The sequence below is a fragment of the Podarcis raffonei genome, chromosome 7, assembly GCF_027172205.1.
Source record: "Podarcis raffonei isolate rPodRaf1 chromosome 7, rPodRaf1.pri, whole genome shotgun sequence".
NCBI lineage: Eukaryota > Metazoa > Chordata > Lepidosauria > Squamata > Lacertidae > Podarcis > Podarcis raffonei.
The window spans coordinates 30,518,488-30,533,189 of NC_070608.1; the positions used below are offsets into that span (position 1 = coordinate 30,518,488).

The 14,702-nt window shown below is 41.6% G+C and overlaps 1 protein-coding gene and 1 non-coding gene across 3 annotated transcripts in view; both read right to left on the reverse strand.

Moving 5' to 3' along the window:
* Positions 1 to 2,310: 2,310 nt before the first annotated feature.
* The window catches only part of PKIA (cAMP-dependent protein kinase inhibitor alpha), a 36,227-nt gene continuing 23,835 nt past the window's right edge, over positions 2,311 to 14,702 (reverse strand). For both annotated transcript variants that reach the window (XM_053395796.1, XM_053395795.1), the window contains 2 exons: positions 6,042 to 6,219; positions 2,311 to 2,819 (listed from right to left, as the gene is read on the reverse strand). In XM_053395796.1, the coding sequence (XP_053251771.1) occupies positions 2,740 to 2,819; positions 6,042 to 6,192 (231 nt within the window). In that variant the 5' untranslated portion in view covers positions 6,193 to 6,219 and the 3' untranslated portion in view covers positions 2,311 to 2,739. The remainder of the gene's footprint in view (positions 2,820 to 6,041; positions 6,220 to 14,702) is intronic.
* TRNAN-GUU (transfer RNA asparagine (anticodon GUU)) lies at positions 14,605 to 14,678 on the reverse strand. The gene has a single exon. It is a non-coding gene; the product is annotated as a tRNA-Asn (tRNA).

A 14,702-nucleotide genomic window follows, 5' to 3' on the forward strand; every position in this document is an offset into this window, starting at 1 on the left:
CTGAGAAAATCTGCATCTATTGAGCAAATCCCTTTATATCAGGCTCTACTTGCTCACTTTTGCCCACCTTTTTTTTTTTTTTTGCTTTAAAAACAATTGTGGAAATGCTTCTGGAGCAAATCAAGTGAGGTTGGCAGAGCAATCAACTCAACGCACCCGATAAGCCAGGGATGGCCCACCTGTGGTCCTCTGGCAGTTGTTGGACTACAACTGGTATTATCCCTATTGGCCGTGCTGGCTGGGGCTGATGGAAGTCGCAGTCCAACAACATGCTGTAGAACTTCCTGCTGCTCAAAATGTTGCCCGTAGTAGCTGCTCCTTCTCTCTCTCTCTGTGTGTGTGTCTTCTGATTGCAGAGTTTTGAAGACTGCAGAGAGAACTAGAAAGAGAGTGACTTAACAGATGACAGAGAGGAAGGAACTCAGAATGGTGTGTGATGCCTGAGACCTATACTTGCATCCCAGGTCTGTATAGCCAGACTAGTCTGAGAGACTTTAACCTCTCACCAATGTGTAACTCATGTTATTGGGACTCCATACTCCTTTAATCTGTTGCTCAAAGATACTCAAAATTGTATACCAACCTGAGTTGTTTCCCTTCCTGTCAAACCAATCCTACCTCTTGGATTTTCTTAAGTTGCCCACTGCTTCTTCTCCCCTGCCACCTTTTGAGAAACATGAGGTCTACTGGGCAGGAACCTCTCAGCCTGAATGTGTTGTTTCTTCCTTCCGTATCTCCCATGCCACTATTGTCCACAGCTCCCACACCTTAGAATCTCTGTGATTTGCTTATAAATTTAATATACACACATACTCTATAGACTCAAGTTCTCTTTAATAGTTGGCATAAATTAATCTGTCTTGAGTGATCCCAACAATGCACATTTCCTTAAAAAATATAAGTGCCCAGTCAAGCATTCCTGGCAAAAAATCTCAGCAACCAGCAGGCACTGAATTGTTTTTCAAAAAAATTGGCCAGTGGACTAAGATCTCTCTTCCACCTACTTTACACATGCATGTCAAATATGCATCATGGAAGCTTTCCTAGAAACCAAACTCGTGTATCAGACTTGTCACTTTTATTGATCTCTGTCTAATACAATTAGTGTTCTTATTTAAAAATGTATGCATATGTGACGGTAAAGATGAAATGAAACATAAGAGAAGCAGGTCACCAGAATGGAAAACACATTTCTAATTAGGTTGTGCATGTTTAAAGTCACACCTCAACCATAAGTGGACTGTTCTTCAATTAAAATAGGAGTCTGATAGCTAGTTAAGCATCAAGGAAAGGACCTTCTAAATAGACTAGAGGTGTAGCAGGAGCAAACTGTGCTAACGAGCCATAAACATACTGCTGGGTTTGTTATTTATTCAACACTAATTACTCAACTCAATACTGATTAGAGAGTTTACACATCTCACACACAAAAAAACCTCTAAGTGACAACTAACCACAATATGTATATATTGTAGAAACAGCCGTGGCCACAACAGTAAAGGTTGTTTCATTAACCAACGTTCAAATTTACTAGAAAGCAAAATTACACTAGTCCTTTAGTAAAGTTTATAAACATTTAAAAAAGTGCATAACATATGAAACAAGAAGAAAACAGGACATCACTTAAAAATAAAAATAAAGAAAACAAATTGGGATGGGAAGGGGGACTTGTGATTGCTGCTCCACTTGATTGCCACAGGAATATTCATGTTTAACTCCAATCTCAGCTGCTGAGAGAAAAGGTGACCCCAGTTCTAAACACTACAATAAATTTATGTTTCATTTCAGGGCACAAGTATTTCTGGGGCTTCTGTTTCATTAGCTCCCAACATATTATTTCTCCTTTAAAAAAAAAGTTGTACTGATACGTTTGCTCTTAAAACCTCAGCACTAACATCATGCTTGTTTTTTTGGCTTTTTAGTGGAAAAGGCCAGTTCCCTAAGGGATGAGATTAAATAAAAGATTCTGTCTGAATCTTGGATTTCCAACCATCTACAAGCAAAGTGACCAAACTGTACTGAGAAAACAACAAGACACACCAGACTATACGTTAATTACACTGTATGTTCTTATAAATGAAAGAATGCAGTTTCATCAGGTTAGCAGCTGATTTGATAATCTTATCATGTGCACAACCCACCACACTATGCAAAAATAAAACCCTAGCCCTTTTAAAACAAGTGGTATAAAAAAATCACAGTCACAGAAGTTGCCTTCATAAGCATTTTGAGAAGGGGCAGTGTGGCGCATCTAAACTGTACAATATAAAACACAGAAGCAGAGTTCTTAAAAAAACAAACCAACGGTGCTTCCTTGACAGGTGATTTTAATAGGTGAACACCCTCTGAAGGTCAGACAACCTCTGAAGATCACTGGAGCCATTGTCATACAATGCAATTCAAGCCTCTGGTGAGTTGAGGGCCGTTTGCTACACGATGTAGTTTGCTCTACTTCCTACGAGCATTTCATCAAGTGGTCATTTGTGGTGAGATCCATGTTGAGAGAGTCTCGAGATGAGCAACCAAGTCTCAACCATTGCTAACAGAGGTAGAGAAAGTTCTGTCTGCTGCTACAGCCTCCTTTGCCCCTTTCAGCATTGGACCGGGCAGCTCCCAGGAACGAGGCGCATCCATTTTCATTTTGTGTTCAATCAGCTTGCTCACAAAATACCTTTTTCCCAATAGGCTTTTGCAATTCGAAAACATCCCACAGTTGCGGCTGTCGGTCAGAGTAGGATGTCAACTTTCTTGCTTTGCTGTTTCCCCCTGGGCTTCCCCAGTTTGCTCAGTGGGATTTCTCTGTGCATCTCCTTCCCCTTCTGTAAGGAAACAATAATAATTAAGCAGTGGTGAAAGAACATCCAGACCACATAATCATAGAGTTGGACGGGATCCTCCAAGGGTAATCTAGTCCAACCCCTTGCAATGCAGGAATCTCAGCTAAAGCATCCATGACAGATGGCCACCCAACCTCTGCTTAAAAACCTCCGAGGAAGGGGAATCCACAACCTCCTGAGGGAGTCCGTTCCACTGTTGAACTGCTCTTGCTGTCAAAGTTCTTCCTGATGTTTAGCTGGAATCTCCTTTCTTGTAACTTGAAGTCGTTGGTACGGGTCCTACCCTCCAGCCAGGGGTCAGCAAACTTTTTCAGCAGGGGGCCGGTCCACTGTCCCTCAGACCTTGTGGGGGGCCAGACTATATTTTTTTTGGGGGGGGGGAATGAACAAATTCCTATGCCCCACAAATAACCCAGAGATGAATTTAAAATAAAAGGACACATTCTACTCATGTAGAACCGTCCGCAGGCTGGATTTAGAAGGCGATTGGGCCAGATCCGGCCCCCGGGCCTTTGTTTGCCTACCCATGCTCCAGACTAATCTAGTTTAAGCCTGCAAATTCCATGGCACTGAAAGACATGGATGGGTGTTTGGTTTGGCTTCTTAAATAGTCAGTGAGTTTAAAAAATGTGCCTGGTAACTAGCTAATTTAGAGTACATAAAGAAGAATGGAAGTTCTGTGGGTATACAGAAACGTGTGATGTACTTCACACTTGGATGTACATTGCTTGAGACGTAAGCATTATGTCATGTTATAACTGTGAAGGTCCATGCACTCATGCAACTGTGTATGCCATCCAGCTTATTGTATTTAGCTGCTAGAATTATTATTATTTAAAAGAAGAAGAAGAAGAGTTTGGATTTGATATCCCGCTTTATCACTACCCAAAGGAGTCTCAAAGCGACTAACATTCTCCTTTCCCTTCCTCCCCCACAACAAACACTCTGTGAGGTGAGTGGGGCTGAGAGACTTCAAAGAAGTGTGACTGGCCCAAGGTCACCCAGCAGCTTCATGTGGAGGAGCGGAGACGCAAACCCGGTTCACCAGATTACAAGTCTACCACTCTTAACCACTACACTACACTACACTGGCATCAAAGGAGTGATGGGAAAACCCTTAGCTTTTCCCCAGTACCATTCAGAAAAATTAAGAACATGGCATTTATGTTATGGCAAATAGAATCCCACAGGAGGGACGAATTCTCTTTTGCGCTCATATTCCAACCACTCTGCAAATATTCACTAGTGGATCTCTCCGCAAGCTGTTCCCAGGAACTGGGAGGTGATTTCAGCCACTTCCCATACAACCTTTATTACACCAAGAAATTCCATGCTTAGGTAGAGCTGTCATAACTTGTGTCAGTTTAATAGAAACAAGTTTTTTCAGACACAGTAACACAGCCAATATTCGCACCCCCACACATGGGAAATAGCAGATAGAAATAAAATGTCATTTTATTCCCTGCTGCAGCTCTGTCCCTTGAGCGCGGGGAGGGTTGCCTCACACCTCTGCATTCCTCTTTATGGTACCTAAGAGTATAGAAACCTCGCAGAGGCATGCGAGAATGGCATGAAAGGGAAGGCGTTTGCCCTTTGCTCCCTGTACATGCCTTCTTACCTAGAGAGTCCCCATGGAGCAAGTGGCCAAATAAACCCAGGACCCGACAAGTATTGTCCCCACCGTAATTACAAGGCTACTCTGCTGCAGTGATGTGGATGGAAAATGTAAAAAGGAAAATATGTTTCATAAGTTCATTAGTAGGAATCAATGGATGCCAACTGCAAATACAGTATTAGGCAAGCTTGGCAGTTTCACAGTTTTTAGCTGTGTTTGCTAAATACAAGCAAAATAAACATGCCAAATTGGATCGCTCTCTAGGGTATCAGGAAATTGAAAACTAAAAGGAAATTCTGATGCAAATTTCCAATGCAAAAATTTCCAGAAACCCAAATCATTGCTCTGCGGGTAGGATTTCCTGGGGTATGTTAGCTTCATGGTAGATGGTTCTGAGTTGCTAAGGTGTTGTTGGAGACCGTCTCCCATCAGCTCAAGCCAACATGGCCATTGGTCAGCAATGAGAACACTCAATGACATTCTGCACAGCAACAGTTTCCCCAATCCTGTGCCGAGCAGATTGACTTAAGTGCTTCTTATTAAGACCATGAAACTTTCTCCGTATCACAGAGCTCCTGTCCATTGTGGAGATATTAGGGTGGGGGAAGAGAACTTCCTTCGTAGAATCTGGAAAGACTGAGTGGTATCCAACTAACTCCTTCCATCAGTGCAAGGGAATCTGCTTGTGCAATGCAACTCCACCCCTCCTCCTGTGTGTCCCCGAAATCTGTTCTGGGGGTTCTCCCAACCCTCCAGAGCAGATCTGGAGAGAGCAAGAGAGGAGAGAGGAGAGGAAGGAAATCACAGACAGAAATCCTTGCACTGATGGGATGCGTTAGGCCACAACTGCACCATACATTTAAAGTACTAGTATACAACTTTAATAGACATGGCTTCCCCAAAGAATCCTGGGAAATGTAGTTTGTAATGAGTGCTGAGAGTTTTTTGGGAACTGTAGGATCTGTGAAAGGAATAGGGGTCTCCCCACAACTCTTAGCAAGCTGTACATGGATGTACTGTTTGAAGTGGTATAATAGTGTTTTAAATGGATAGTGTGGGTTTAGTCTTAGCTGGTAAACCAGGGTTATCAATTGCACTCCTCAAAGCACATTTTTATTATATATTTCTCTAATATAGGCCCACCAGCTTAGCCAAAACTAACCAGCCACCTAAAAGGCTAAATGACAATCCATCTGTTTTTGAAGGGGGAAGTTAGCATACTGTAGGTGGGTTGTGGTAGCCTGCACTAACTCAAAAAAGCAGAGGAGATATTGTCCTTTTTATACAGCAACATATTTCATGAACCTAGTCTACTATTCTGCTATGGCCTTGCACTAGATAGAAGTACATAAAATGCCCTCATATACAAACCAGCTAAAGACTAATTTTTAATACTGAATTTTAAATTTTTGTAGCCTGCTTTGGAACCTTATGGTGAAGAGAGCAGGTAAGACTTTTTTTAAAAAAGTAAATAAATTAATAACAATAAATGTGAAAAGCCATTAAAGTCCAGCATGTTGTTTCCATAAATGATGTCCCTTGCAGACTTATTAATGATTTTTCTCTTAACCTTTCAGATTAGTACTTACCAGTTTTGTTTATATCAAGTTCTGATAACTTCAAGGATAGTTCACTAGAATTTCCACTTGCAGAGGACACAAGGATATCGTGAAGGGCATTTCTTCTCCCAGTTCTCCCAGAAGCAATGAAATCTGCATATGTAGATTCCACATCAGTCATTGCTAACCAGTATCCACATAGCAGTACCTAAGAAAAACCAAAGAAAATCAAAAGCTACATTAGGGATAATAGGAGGGCATGAAGTAAGGAGACAAATATGGAATATTTAGATGATTTGTACAAATGGTAAGACAATTTCACACCTTGTATCATGGAAGGCTTTGGGGAAGGGATAGCTAAACTGTGTCCCTTCAGGTTTTGTTGAACACCAGATGCTGTCAGCGCCAGCTAGAATGGCCAAAGCTCAAGGGTAGTGGGAGCTGAAGGGCACCAGGTTAAAATAAGCTGATCTAAAAATGATGTTAATCTATTAATTAACATCATCAAAAATGGTTTAGAAACTTTAGCTGGTGAAAAATGCCATGGCTGTCCATCATTTGCTAATGGGTCAGCCAAAGCACGTTAGACTGGTGCTGCATCAGCTGCTTCTGCAGTTGCACAACATCTGGAAGGCACAATATTGTCTACCCAGAGTGTCCGGTTTATCTGACTGGCCTGCGGTTCTCAACTAGAAAGAAGGGAAAATTGGTTGGAGTCTGTTGGAGGGCTCCAGGTTGAGGAAGACTGCTTTACATCAATTCCAAATTCATGGTTGAATGAGGAGATCTGAAATAACGATCCACGTCCATCGCTATCCTAGCCCCCTCAGCCTCCATATCTTTCCTGCTTTCAAATGGAATCATACACCTAAAATAAGCCTGCTAACAACAGGCATTTGCCTATTTTTAGCCTCTTTACTTGTGTCTCCCCGCACCGCCCCCCCCCCCGCCGGCCCCCAGTCTTCCTTTCGATCAGACAAGAGACAAATAGTTACATGAGCCTTCCTGGAGCCAAGTGAACAGTTATTTGAGAAGCTGGCGGAAGGGGATTAGGTACAACATTTTATATGGGCTAAATATAGCCATATCGAATGTCTCTGAGCAGTTTATCCACACAGGGCTTCACACCGACAGAACTTCCGAGAATGGCATGCGGCAGGGCCATCAGCCTGAACAATGACACACTAACGTTAATGCTGTAAACAAGATCTAACATAAGGCTCAAAAATTCATTAAAACAAAGCTACACAAACACACACACACACCAGCAGAGAAAACATTTCTCAATAAACTTATTTCTAGCTTCCCTCACATCTCCGCAACACATATAGCTAACAGACCTCATTCTAGGGCCGAATTAAAATGCTACCCTGATTATTTGGTCCTATCATACTAATGTGTGCCTAAATTCATCACCTTTGGGCTAATGATAGAAAGAGGTGGTAAGGTGGTAGTAGGCCTTTTTTTTAATTACTTCTTTGCTGCTGCCTATAGAAGTGGCAATGGCCATAACCAAGCTGGCAAAGTTGTTCTTCTTTGGTGTCTCCAGCCACCATTTTGTTTCCCCTTCCCAGACTGCCTTGGGCCTGGAAAGTGTCATTTGGGATGAGGATAAAGCACCACGATGAAAGGCATGGTGGCCCTTGGGGAAACTACAAACCCCTCTTATGGGAAAGGAGTGGTATGCTGTCCCCTGCAAAGTTCTAAATCTAGGTGACAGGGAGGAGGTAGACCCTTGCTGATCTCCCCGATAACCCTTTCCCTCCATCACCCGAATGCTTCTTTCAGGAGGTGGGGAACCTGCAGCCTTCCATATATTGTTGGATAGCAACTCCCAGCACCCCCAGCAAGAGACAATGGAGTTGGAGTCCAACATCAACTGGAAGACCATTGTTCCCCATCCCTGCCTACAGCCTCCTAAGAAGCTAAGGGAGCACAGAAAAAGTGGGGAAAGCACACTTCTGGCTCCTTTCAAATTACATCTGATCCAAGAAAGAAGTGTTGTCTCCATTGAACCACTGAACTCCATCAAACTCACCCAATGGGGCATCCTGCATGGATAGCCATTATTAAAGAGAAAGTAAAAGGACAGATGAACTGGTGTGGCTGCAATTCACTTACAGCAATAGGAAGCCTCCCTAAAACACTAGTTTGAAATATGATGCAAGGCAAAAAATAAAAAAGGCTTGGGGGGGGGAGCCAGGCCTGTGAAGAGTGCAGCCTGAGGAGTGCGTCAGGGAGGTCTACATTTGGGGCCCAGGGCCTGTGTTTCCACACCACTGGCTTAGAAAGCTATCAGATTCATAGGTCAAGCAGGCAAGGCCAAAACAGCACTGGGAAAAACTATGTTGTTTGGAGCCAGTGCACAAAAGCTTCCTAGAAGGGACAGGGGAAACTGCCCTCTGTCCCACTCAAATTATTCATTGAGACTTTGATTGGCAGCTGGAGAGGAGAGGAGTTTGAGTGGCACCCTGAAGCTGTTCAAAGCTTCTTCCCAATACAGTGATACCTCGGGTTAAGAACTTAATTCATTCTGGAGGTCCGTTCTTAACCTGAAACTGTTTTTAACCTGAGGTACCACTTTAGCTAATGGGGCCTCCCGCTGCCGCTGCGCCGCCGCCACGCGATTTCTGTTCTCATCCTGAAGCAAAGTTCTTAACCCAAGGTACTACTTCTGGGTTAGCGGAGTCTGTAACCTGAAGCGTCTGTAACCTGAAGCGTATGTAACCCGAGGTACAACTGTACTGTATCTGCAGTATATGTGTGGCAGGCCCTTTCCTGCAGTGGCTCCCTGTTTCTATTTCTCTTTCCTCTTGGTTTTAATGTATCTATATGGGGTTTGTTGGTCTATTTGTTTGGCTGTAAGCTGCTTTGGGTTGCCCTGGGCAAGATAAAGTGACTAACATTATATTAATAATAAATAATAATAATACAAATACTGCAGATAATTTGACTGTAAAAGGATATAACAGGTGCAAGGTGGCAAAGAAAGGGACAAGGGGGAGGAAAGATTTTTCAAAGGTTCCATAGCAGACTGCCATCTCACTAGAAGGTAGACACAATGGTAAGTGAGAACTTAATGTACTGTTTATCCTATTTAAAAAATAAATAAATTAGCAGTGAAAGAGAAAAGCTTTTGCAAATAAACAAAATGCAAGTCAAACAAAGTTGGGCTGACACCGTAGGAACAATTGCTTTGGATTCGATGATCAGACAATTTCCTGTATCAAAATTTCATACTTTGATCCTTCCTTCCATGTAAACATATTTACCATTTGATATTTGTCTGATCCCTTTATCCAGGGATGATTTCAGAGACTCATGTGCAAAGCCTCTGAGTAATTGGGCAAAAGACCAGCTGCAGCAAGCCACTCCTCAAAAACAAATGATAACTGGGCTCTTGGTGCTAATTTCACATCACTCCAATGTTGTTCACTAATTATTCCTTGCCAGGCTGCTGACTTACAGCAATCTGTTAATGCAAAAAGCTTATTACAAAGCCTGTTCTCATGCACCACCGAAAACTGCATCTTGCTCTGCTGATTGCAGTAAGTTTGCTGGACAACTGATAATGATAGCATTATGGCATATTTAGTCAATTAAGCTAAAGAGTCACTTGTATATGGAGGATGGCAGAATTAGTAAGACTATTTTCTGAACTTTACCCTTTTTATTATACTAATGATTATACTGTTTTGTTAATGCAGGCCAATCCCCAACCTGCGGCCCTCCAGATGTTTTGGCCTACAACTCCCATGATCCCTAGCTAACAGGACCAGTGGTCAAGGATGATGGGAATTGTAGTCCAAAACATCTGGGGGGCTGAAGGTTGGGGATACCTGCGTTAATGGATGCACTGCTGTCTGTGTTTTAGGAGGAGGATTTAGATGCCATAAATCTGTATCATCATAAGGTCCCAGGGTGGGTGACAACAATGTAAAAATGCATAAATAAAACCAGTTAAAACACTTTATCATTAGAAGAATAGGGTGGATCCTAAAAATAGATATCTTGGATGTCAAGCAGGAAATGAACAGGAAGAAGAAGCACTCTCTTCTGCTTGATAGATGTGGGGATACTTATGGAGACATTTGCATGGACATCATGGAGGTACTGGTGGGCACACTGTCCCCTCTTAGGAAATTCCATAGTTAAAGTGACTACTTCATTTTAGCTCTACCCAAGGAGAGAACCCGTGTAATACAGCGGCTAATAGCAGGATCTGGGAAACTCTTAGTTCAAATCTCAGCTCAGTCTTTAACTTGACAGATCTAGAAACCAAGGTGTATGCTTTGTTTGGGGTGCCCTATGTTGTTTCTGCTTCTTCCGGATCATAGTCTACACTTCCAAGAAGTGCCAAAGAAAGCGCAGAGGACACTCTGTATAGATAAATACGGCCCAGTACCTGGAAAGAAAATGAGGAAACAAGTCCTCTCACTAGAATTTTTCTTTCTCTCTAAGGAAACAGAAAGCCTTTAAGAACTATGAAGATCCCATAAAAACACATTTAATTTTTCATGTAACTGCATTAGCTGGAAGTGCTAGATTTCAAAACATTTTCCCCCAAAGAAAAACAAACCATTTACAATAAGTGAATTGCCTAGGGTTTCCTAAAAGCCTCATACATAATTATCGTGTGAGGAGACTAATGTAATTTAAATATAATAAAAAGATACAAGTCTTTTATAAATTCATGAGATTTATTCAACTGCAACCCTATGTCCATATTCCTGGAAGAAAGACCCACAGAGCTCAGTGGGACTTATCTCTGAGTAGACATATAGATAATTGTGCTGTTGCTTCTACCTTTATGCTTACCTAACTTAGGCTGTCTCAAACACCAAACAATATGCTTAAGAGTTGGGACAACTAGAAATAAAGCTTGCCTGCCATTGGCAGAAGTGATCTCTAAGAAAATAACCAGAACATGCAGACATTTTATTATGAACACTTTGCACTTGGAAGATTGTGGTTGTGTTGGAAATACTGTACGCTAAAGCATGTTTAAGCATTAGAAGTGCCACAACTCCTTTAATTTGTACAATACCATGTCTTTCATGACCCAAGCTGGGGAGGGAACACTGAGCACATGGTTCATATGTATAAGATCCCAGCTTCAGTTCCTGTCATTAAAAGGATCACATAGTAAATTTGTGAAATACTTCTGCCCGAGATTCAGGTGCGCCTCTACCAGCTATAATACCAATTTCTCCATTCCATGCCCCACCCCAAACAGAGCTTCGGCCAAACATGGGTCACTGAAACTTTATAGACCTTCAAATTGCAGATTTGGGCGAGAGCCATGACATGCCAGCTAATTTGTACTGAACATTTAAATTGCAGAACGTATTTACTTATTAAAAAGAAAGAACAAACATGTTCATTTGCTGGAGTTGGCTTGAAATTCGAGGAAAATAAACCACACACCCCAAGGACTTGAAAGTCAGCGAGTTGGTTCAGTAATCAACACTATGATCCAGCAGGTACATCATTTGACTTCTTACTCAATCTCTTTTAAAAATAGCAGTTGCTATCATCTGACTTGGATCACCACTTCTCCTTTTATTGAAATAGAATCTGGTGGGACCTGCTGTACAGATAAGAAAGGATGCTGTATCAATTCTTGCTTTAGTGCAACACACTAAACATTTGTCCATTCTTACTGGTCCCAGCTGAGATATCATGACATCTGCAAAAGGAAACAGATGCATTTTCAGATATTGGTGCTTCTTTATGGCAAGTATTCTTACATCAGGAGCTTTCAAAGCAGCAAGTAAAAAGCTGAAATTGAACAGTGTAAGCTTGAAACAGAACCATTAAGGAAACAGCTTTTCAAATATTTCCAGAGAGCATCCCTGTAGAAATATAAAGTAGACCCTAGTGAGAATGTGGAAAGACAATTTAGTTCTTTAATATGACCCAGGTCATACTAACACACACTTTCCAAACAAGCTGATTTTCAGAACTACGCTTCTCATACAAGTAATTTCAATTACTACATGCATATGAAGGTTTGGTTGCCTTGATGTCCCAAGTCAGCTGCCCCAGATAGAGCTCAATGAATGTACCTGTCAAACAATATACATGTTTCAGTGACAAAGCAAGCATGAGTTATCACTTTAAGTGGTCACATGAAAAAAGTCAGATTTGGGTAAGCCACATACTATATACTATCGTTATGCACACAAAGACACTACATCAAAACTTTGCAGTGTATTTAAATAGATGTTGTCTGATTCTGCATATGTATGTTAAAATGACATGCAATGCTGTATCCTGGACCAGGTTTAGAGGTTTGTTTTGTGGATTTATTTATTTATTTATTTATAGAGGGGGAATCAGTGAGACACACTGCCTAGATGGCAAGGTCATAAGTGAAAAATGGGCATGGAACAGGACCTGAGATCTTTCACAGTTAATTTGCATGGATATACACACCTCTTTTACCTAAAGGCATGGGTAGGCTGACTAAGGCCCGGGGGCTGGATCCAGCCCAATCGCCTTCTAAATCCAGCCCACGGACGGTCTGGAATCAGCGTGTTTTTACATGAGTAGAATGTGTGCTTTTATTTAAAATGCATCTCTAGGTGATTTGTGGGGCATAGGAATTCGTTCTTTTTCCCCCTTCCCACAAGGTCTGAGGGACAGTGGACCGGCCCCCTGCTGAAAAAGTTTGCTGACCCCTGCCTTAAGGGATATAAACAAACAATTAAAAAGCAGGACTGGGAAAGACCTTGATCTGCCCCAAGGCTCTGGAGCACTCCTGTCAAGAGTAAACAATATGACACTAGTTGGATCAACAGAAAAAAGGCAGCTTCAAATAAAATCAAGGATGAAGATACAGGAGGCTGTAGAGCTCTTCCCTACATTATTTGCATTTTATGTAGAGGTTTTCAAACATAGAGGTATTAATTTCAATCCAGCACATGACTATATCTATTCTTAAGTGATTAAATCAGACAACGTTGCATGGAAATACAGTGGTACCTCGGGTTACATACGCTTCAGGTTACAGACTCCGTTAACCCAGAAATAGTACATTGGGTTAAGAACTTTGCTTCAGGATGAGAACAGAAATCGTGCTTCGGTGGTGCGGCAGCAGCAGGAGGCCCCATTAGCTAAAGTGGTGCTTCAGGTTAAGAACAGTTTCAGGTTAAGAACGGACCTCCAGAACGAATTAAGTACTTAACCTGAGGTACCACTGTAGTTAAAGCAAAGCAGACAGGCAATGGTTATGCATTTTACAGCCCAGTCCTCTGACTCAAGTCTTACTATGCCCAGCGGGTTTGCTCCCTGGTAAATGTGCATAGGATTGGCCCCTCAATTAATGTATGTCAAGAGACCTGGTAAATGCAAGAAAATAGCTTGTTTCTCCTCCATCCCACCCTTTTGCTAGGATGGGGAACCTGTGACAGCTCAAGTGTGGTTAAACCAATGATCCCCAACTAGCATGGTGGGTGGTCAGGAATCATGGAAATGGTAGCCCAAACACAGCTCCTTACCCCTGCCTTTCTGTGTCATCAAACTGTCCCTGAACCCATCATTTCCAAGCTCTTTTCCTTCCCAGCTCTCAGCTCTCTGTTGGAGGCTTTCAAAGGATTACAAAACTGAAGCCTTCTGCAGATGACCCATCAGGTGTGGCAAAAAAATTAATGATTAGTGACAAAATAGGGTTTTAAGCAAGGAGTGTGAATATACCTTTAAGCAAGGTTGTGTGCGTGCGTGTGCGATACTGTTTTATATGAGACAAAATAAATTCACATGGAGGAAGTACTCAGGAAATTAACAGAGGATGTTCACTGTAATGATATTATCCTCTAATAATGTTTCAGAACCTACGGCATTTTTCTGGGGGTGGGGGGTGGGAATCTCTGCCGCCTCTTCAATATGAAATGCAAAATGATTCAGCAGGAATGCGTGATCTATCAGCTGAATAATACCCCTAAGAGCTTTATGGTAACTGTCATAGCCCTAACAAAGGGCTTATGCACCTTATATAGAAGATTCCTCTTTAAGGAATGAAACAGCTGACAGTCAAGGAATGCCCACTGTAGCTTTCATTTAATTTGCTTGGTCCTAAAATGGCATATGAACAACCAAGTTTTAGAATGAATTGAATTGTGTTTATTTCTAATTGGTTTAAAATTTTAAAAAGAAAAAAAAAACCCAGAGTGGTCAATCATTTTTCATGTATTATTTTTCAATATCATTTTAAGCAGGAAATTATAAAATCAGAACTCCCAAGTCTGATGATTTGCTCCATTTTGATTTGAATCTGCTCACAGAGCTGAACCGAAAACAGCACCACACATACACAAAGGGAAGATCTTAACAAGAAGAATAATTAGAATATATTAATTAGAAAAGGGCCCTGGACAAAGTGGGGGGAAACCCAAATAGCCAGAAACAAACCAAAACATACACAAAAGACTCAATGGCATGAAATATAAACTAAGGGAGTGTACAGACTGATGATCAGAATTATAATAGAGTACCTTGGAAAGAAGAACAGAGGAAGAGAGCCTTAGAATTATAGAGTTGGAAGGGGCCACAAAGGTAATCTATTCCAAACCACTACAATGCAAGTATCTTTCATCCAACATGGGGCTCAAACCCATGACCTTGAGATTAACAGTCTCATGCTCTACCAACTGAGCTATCCCAGGTAGTTCTGTTGTGCATCATCTGTTG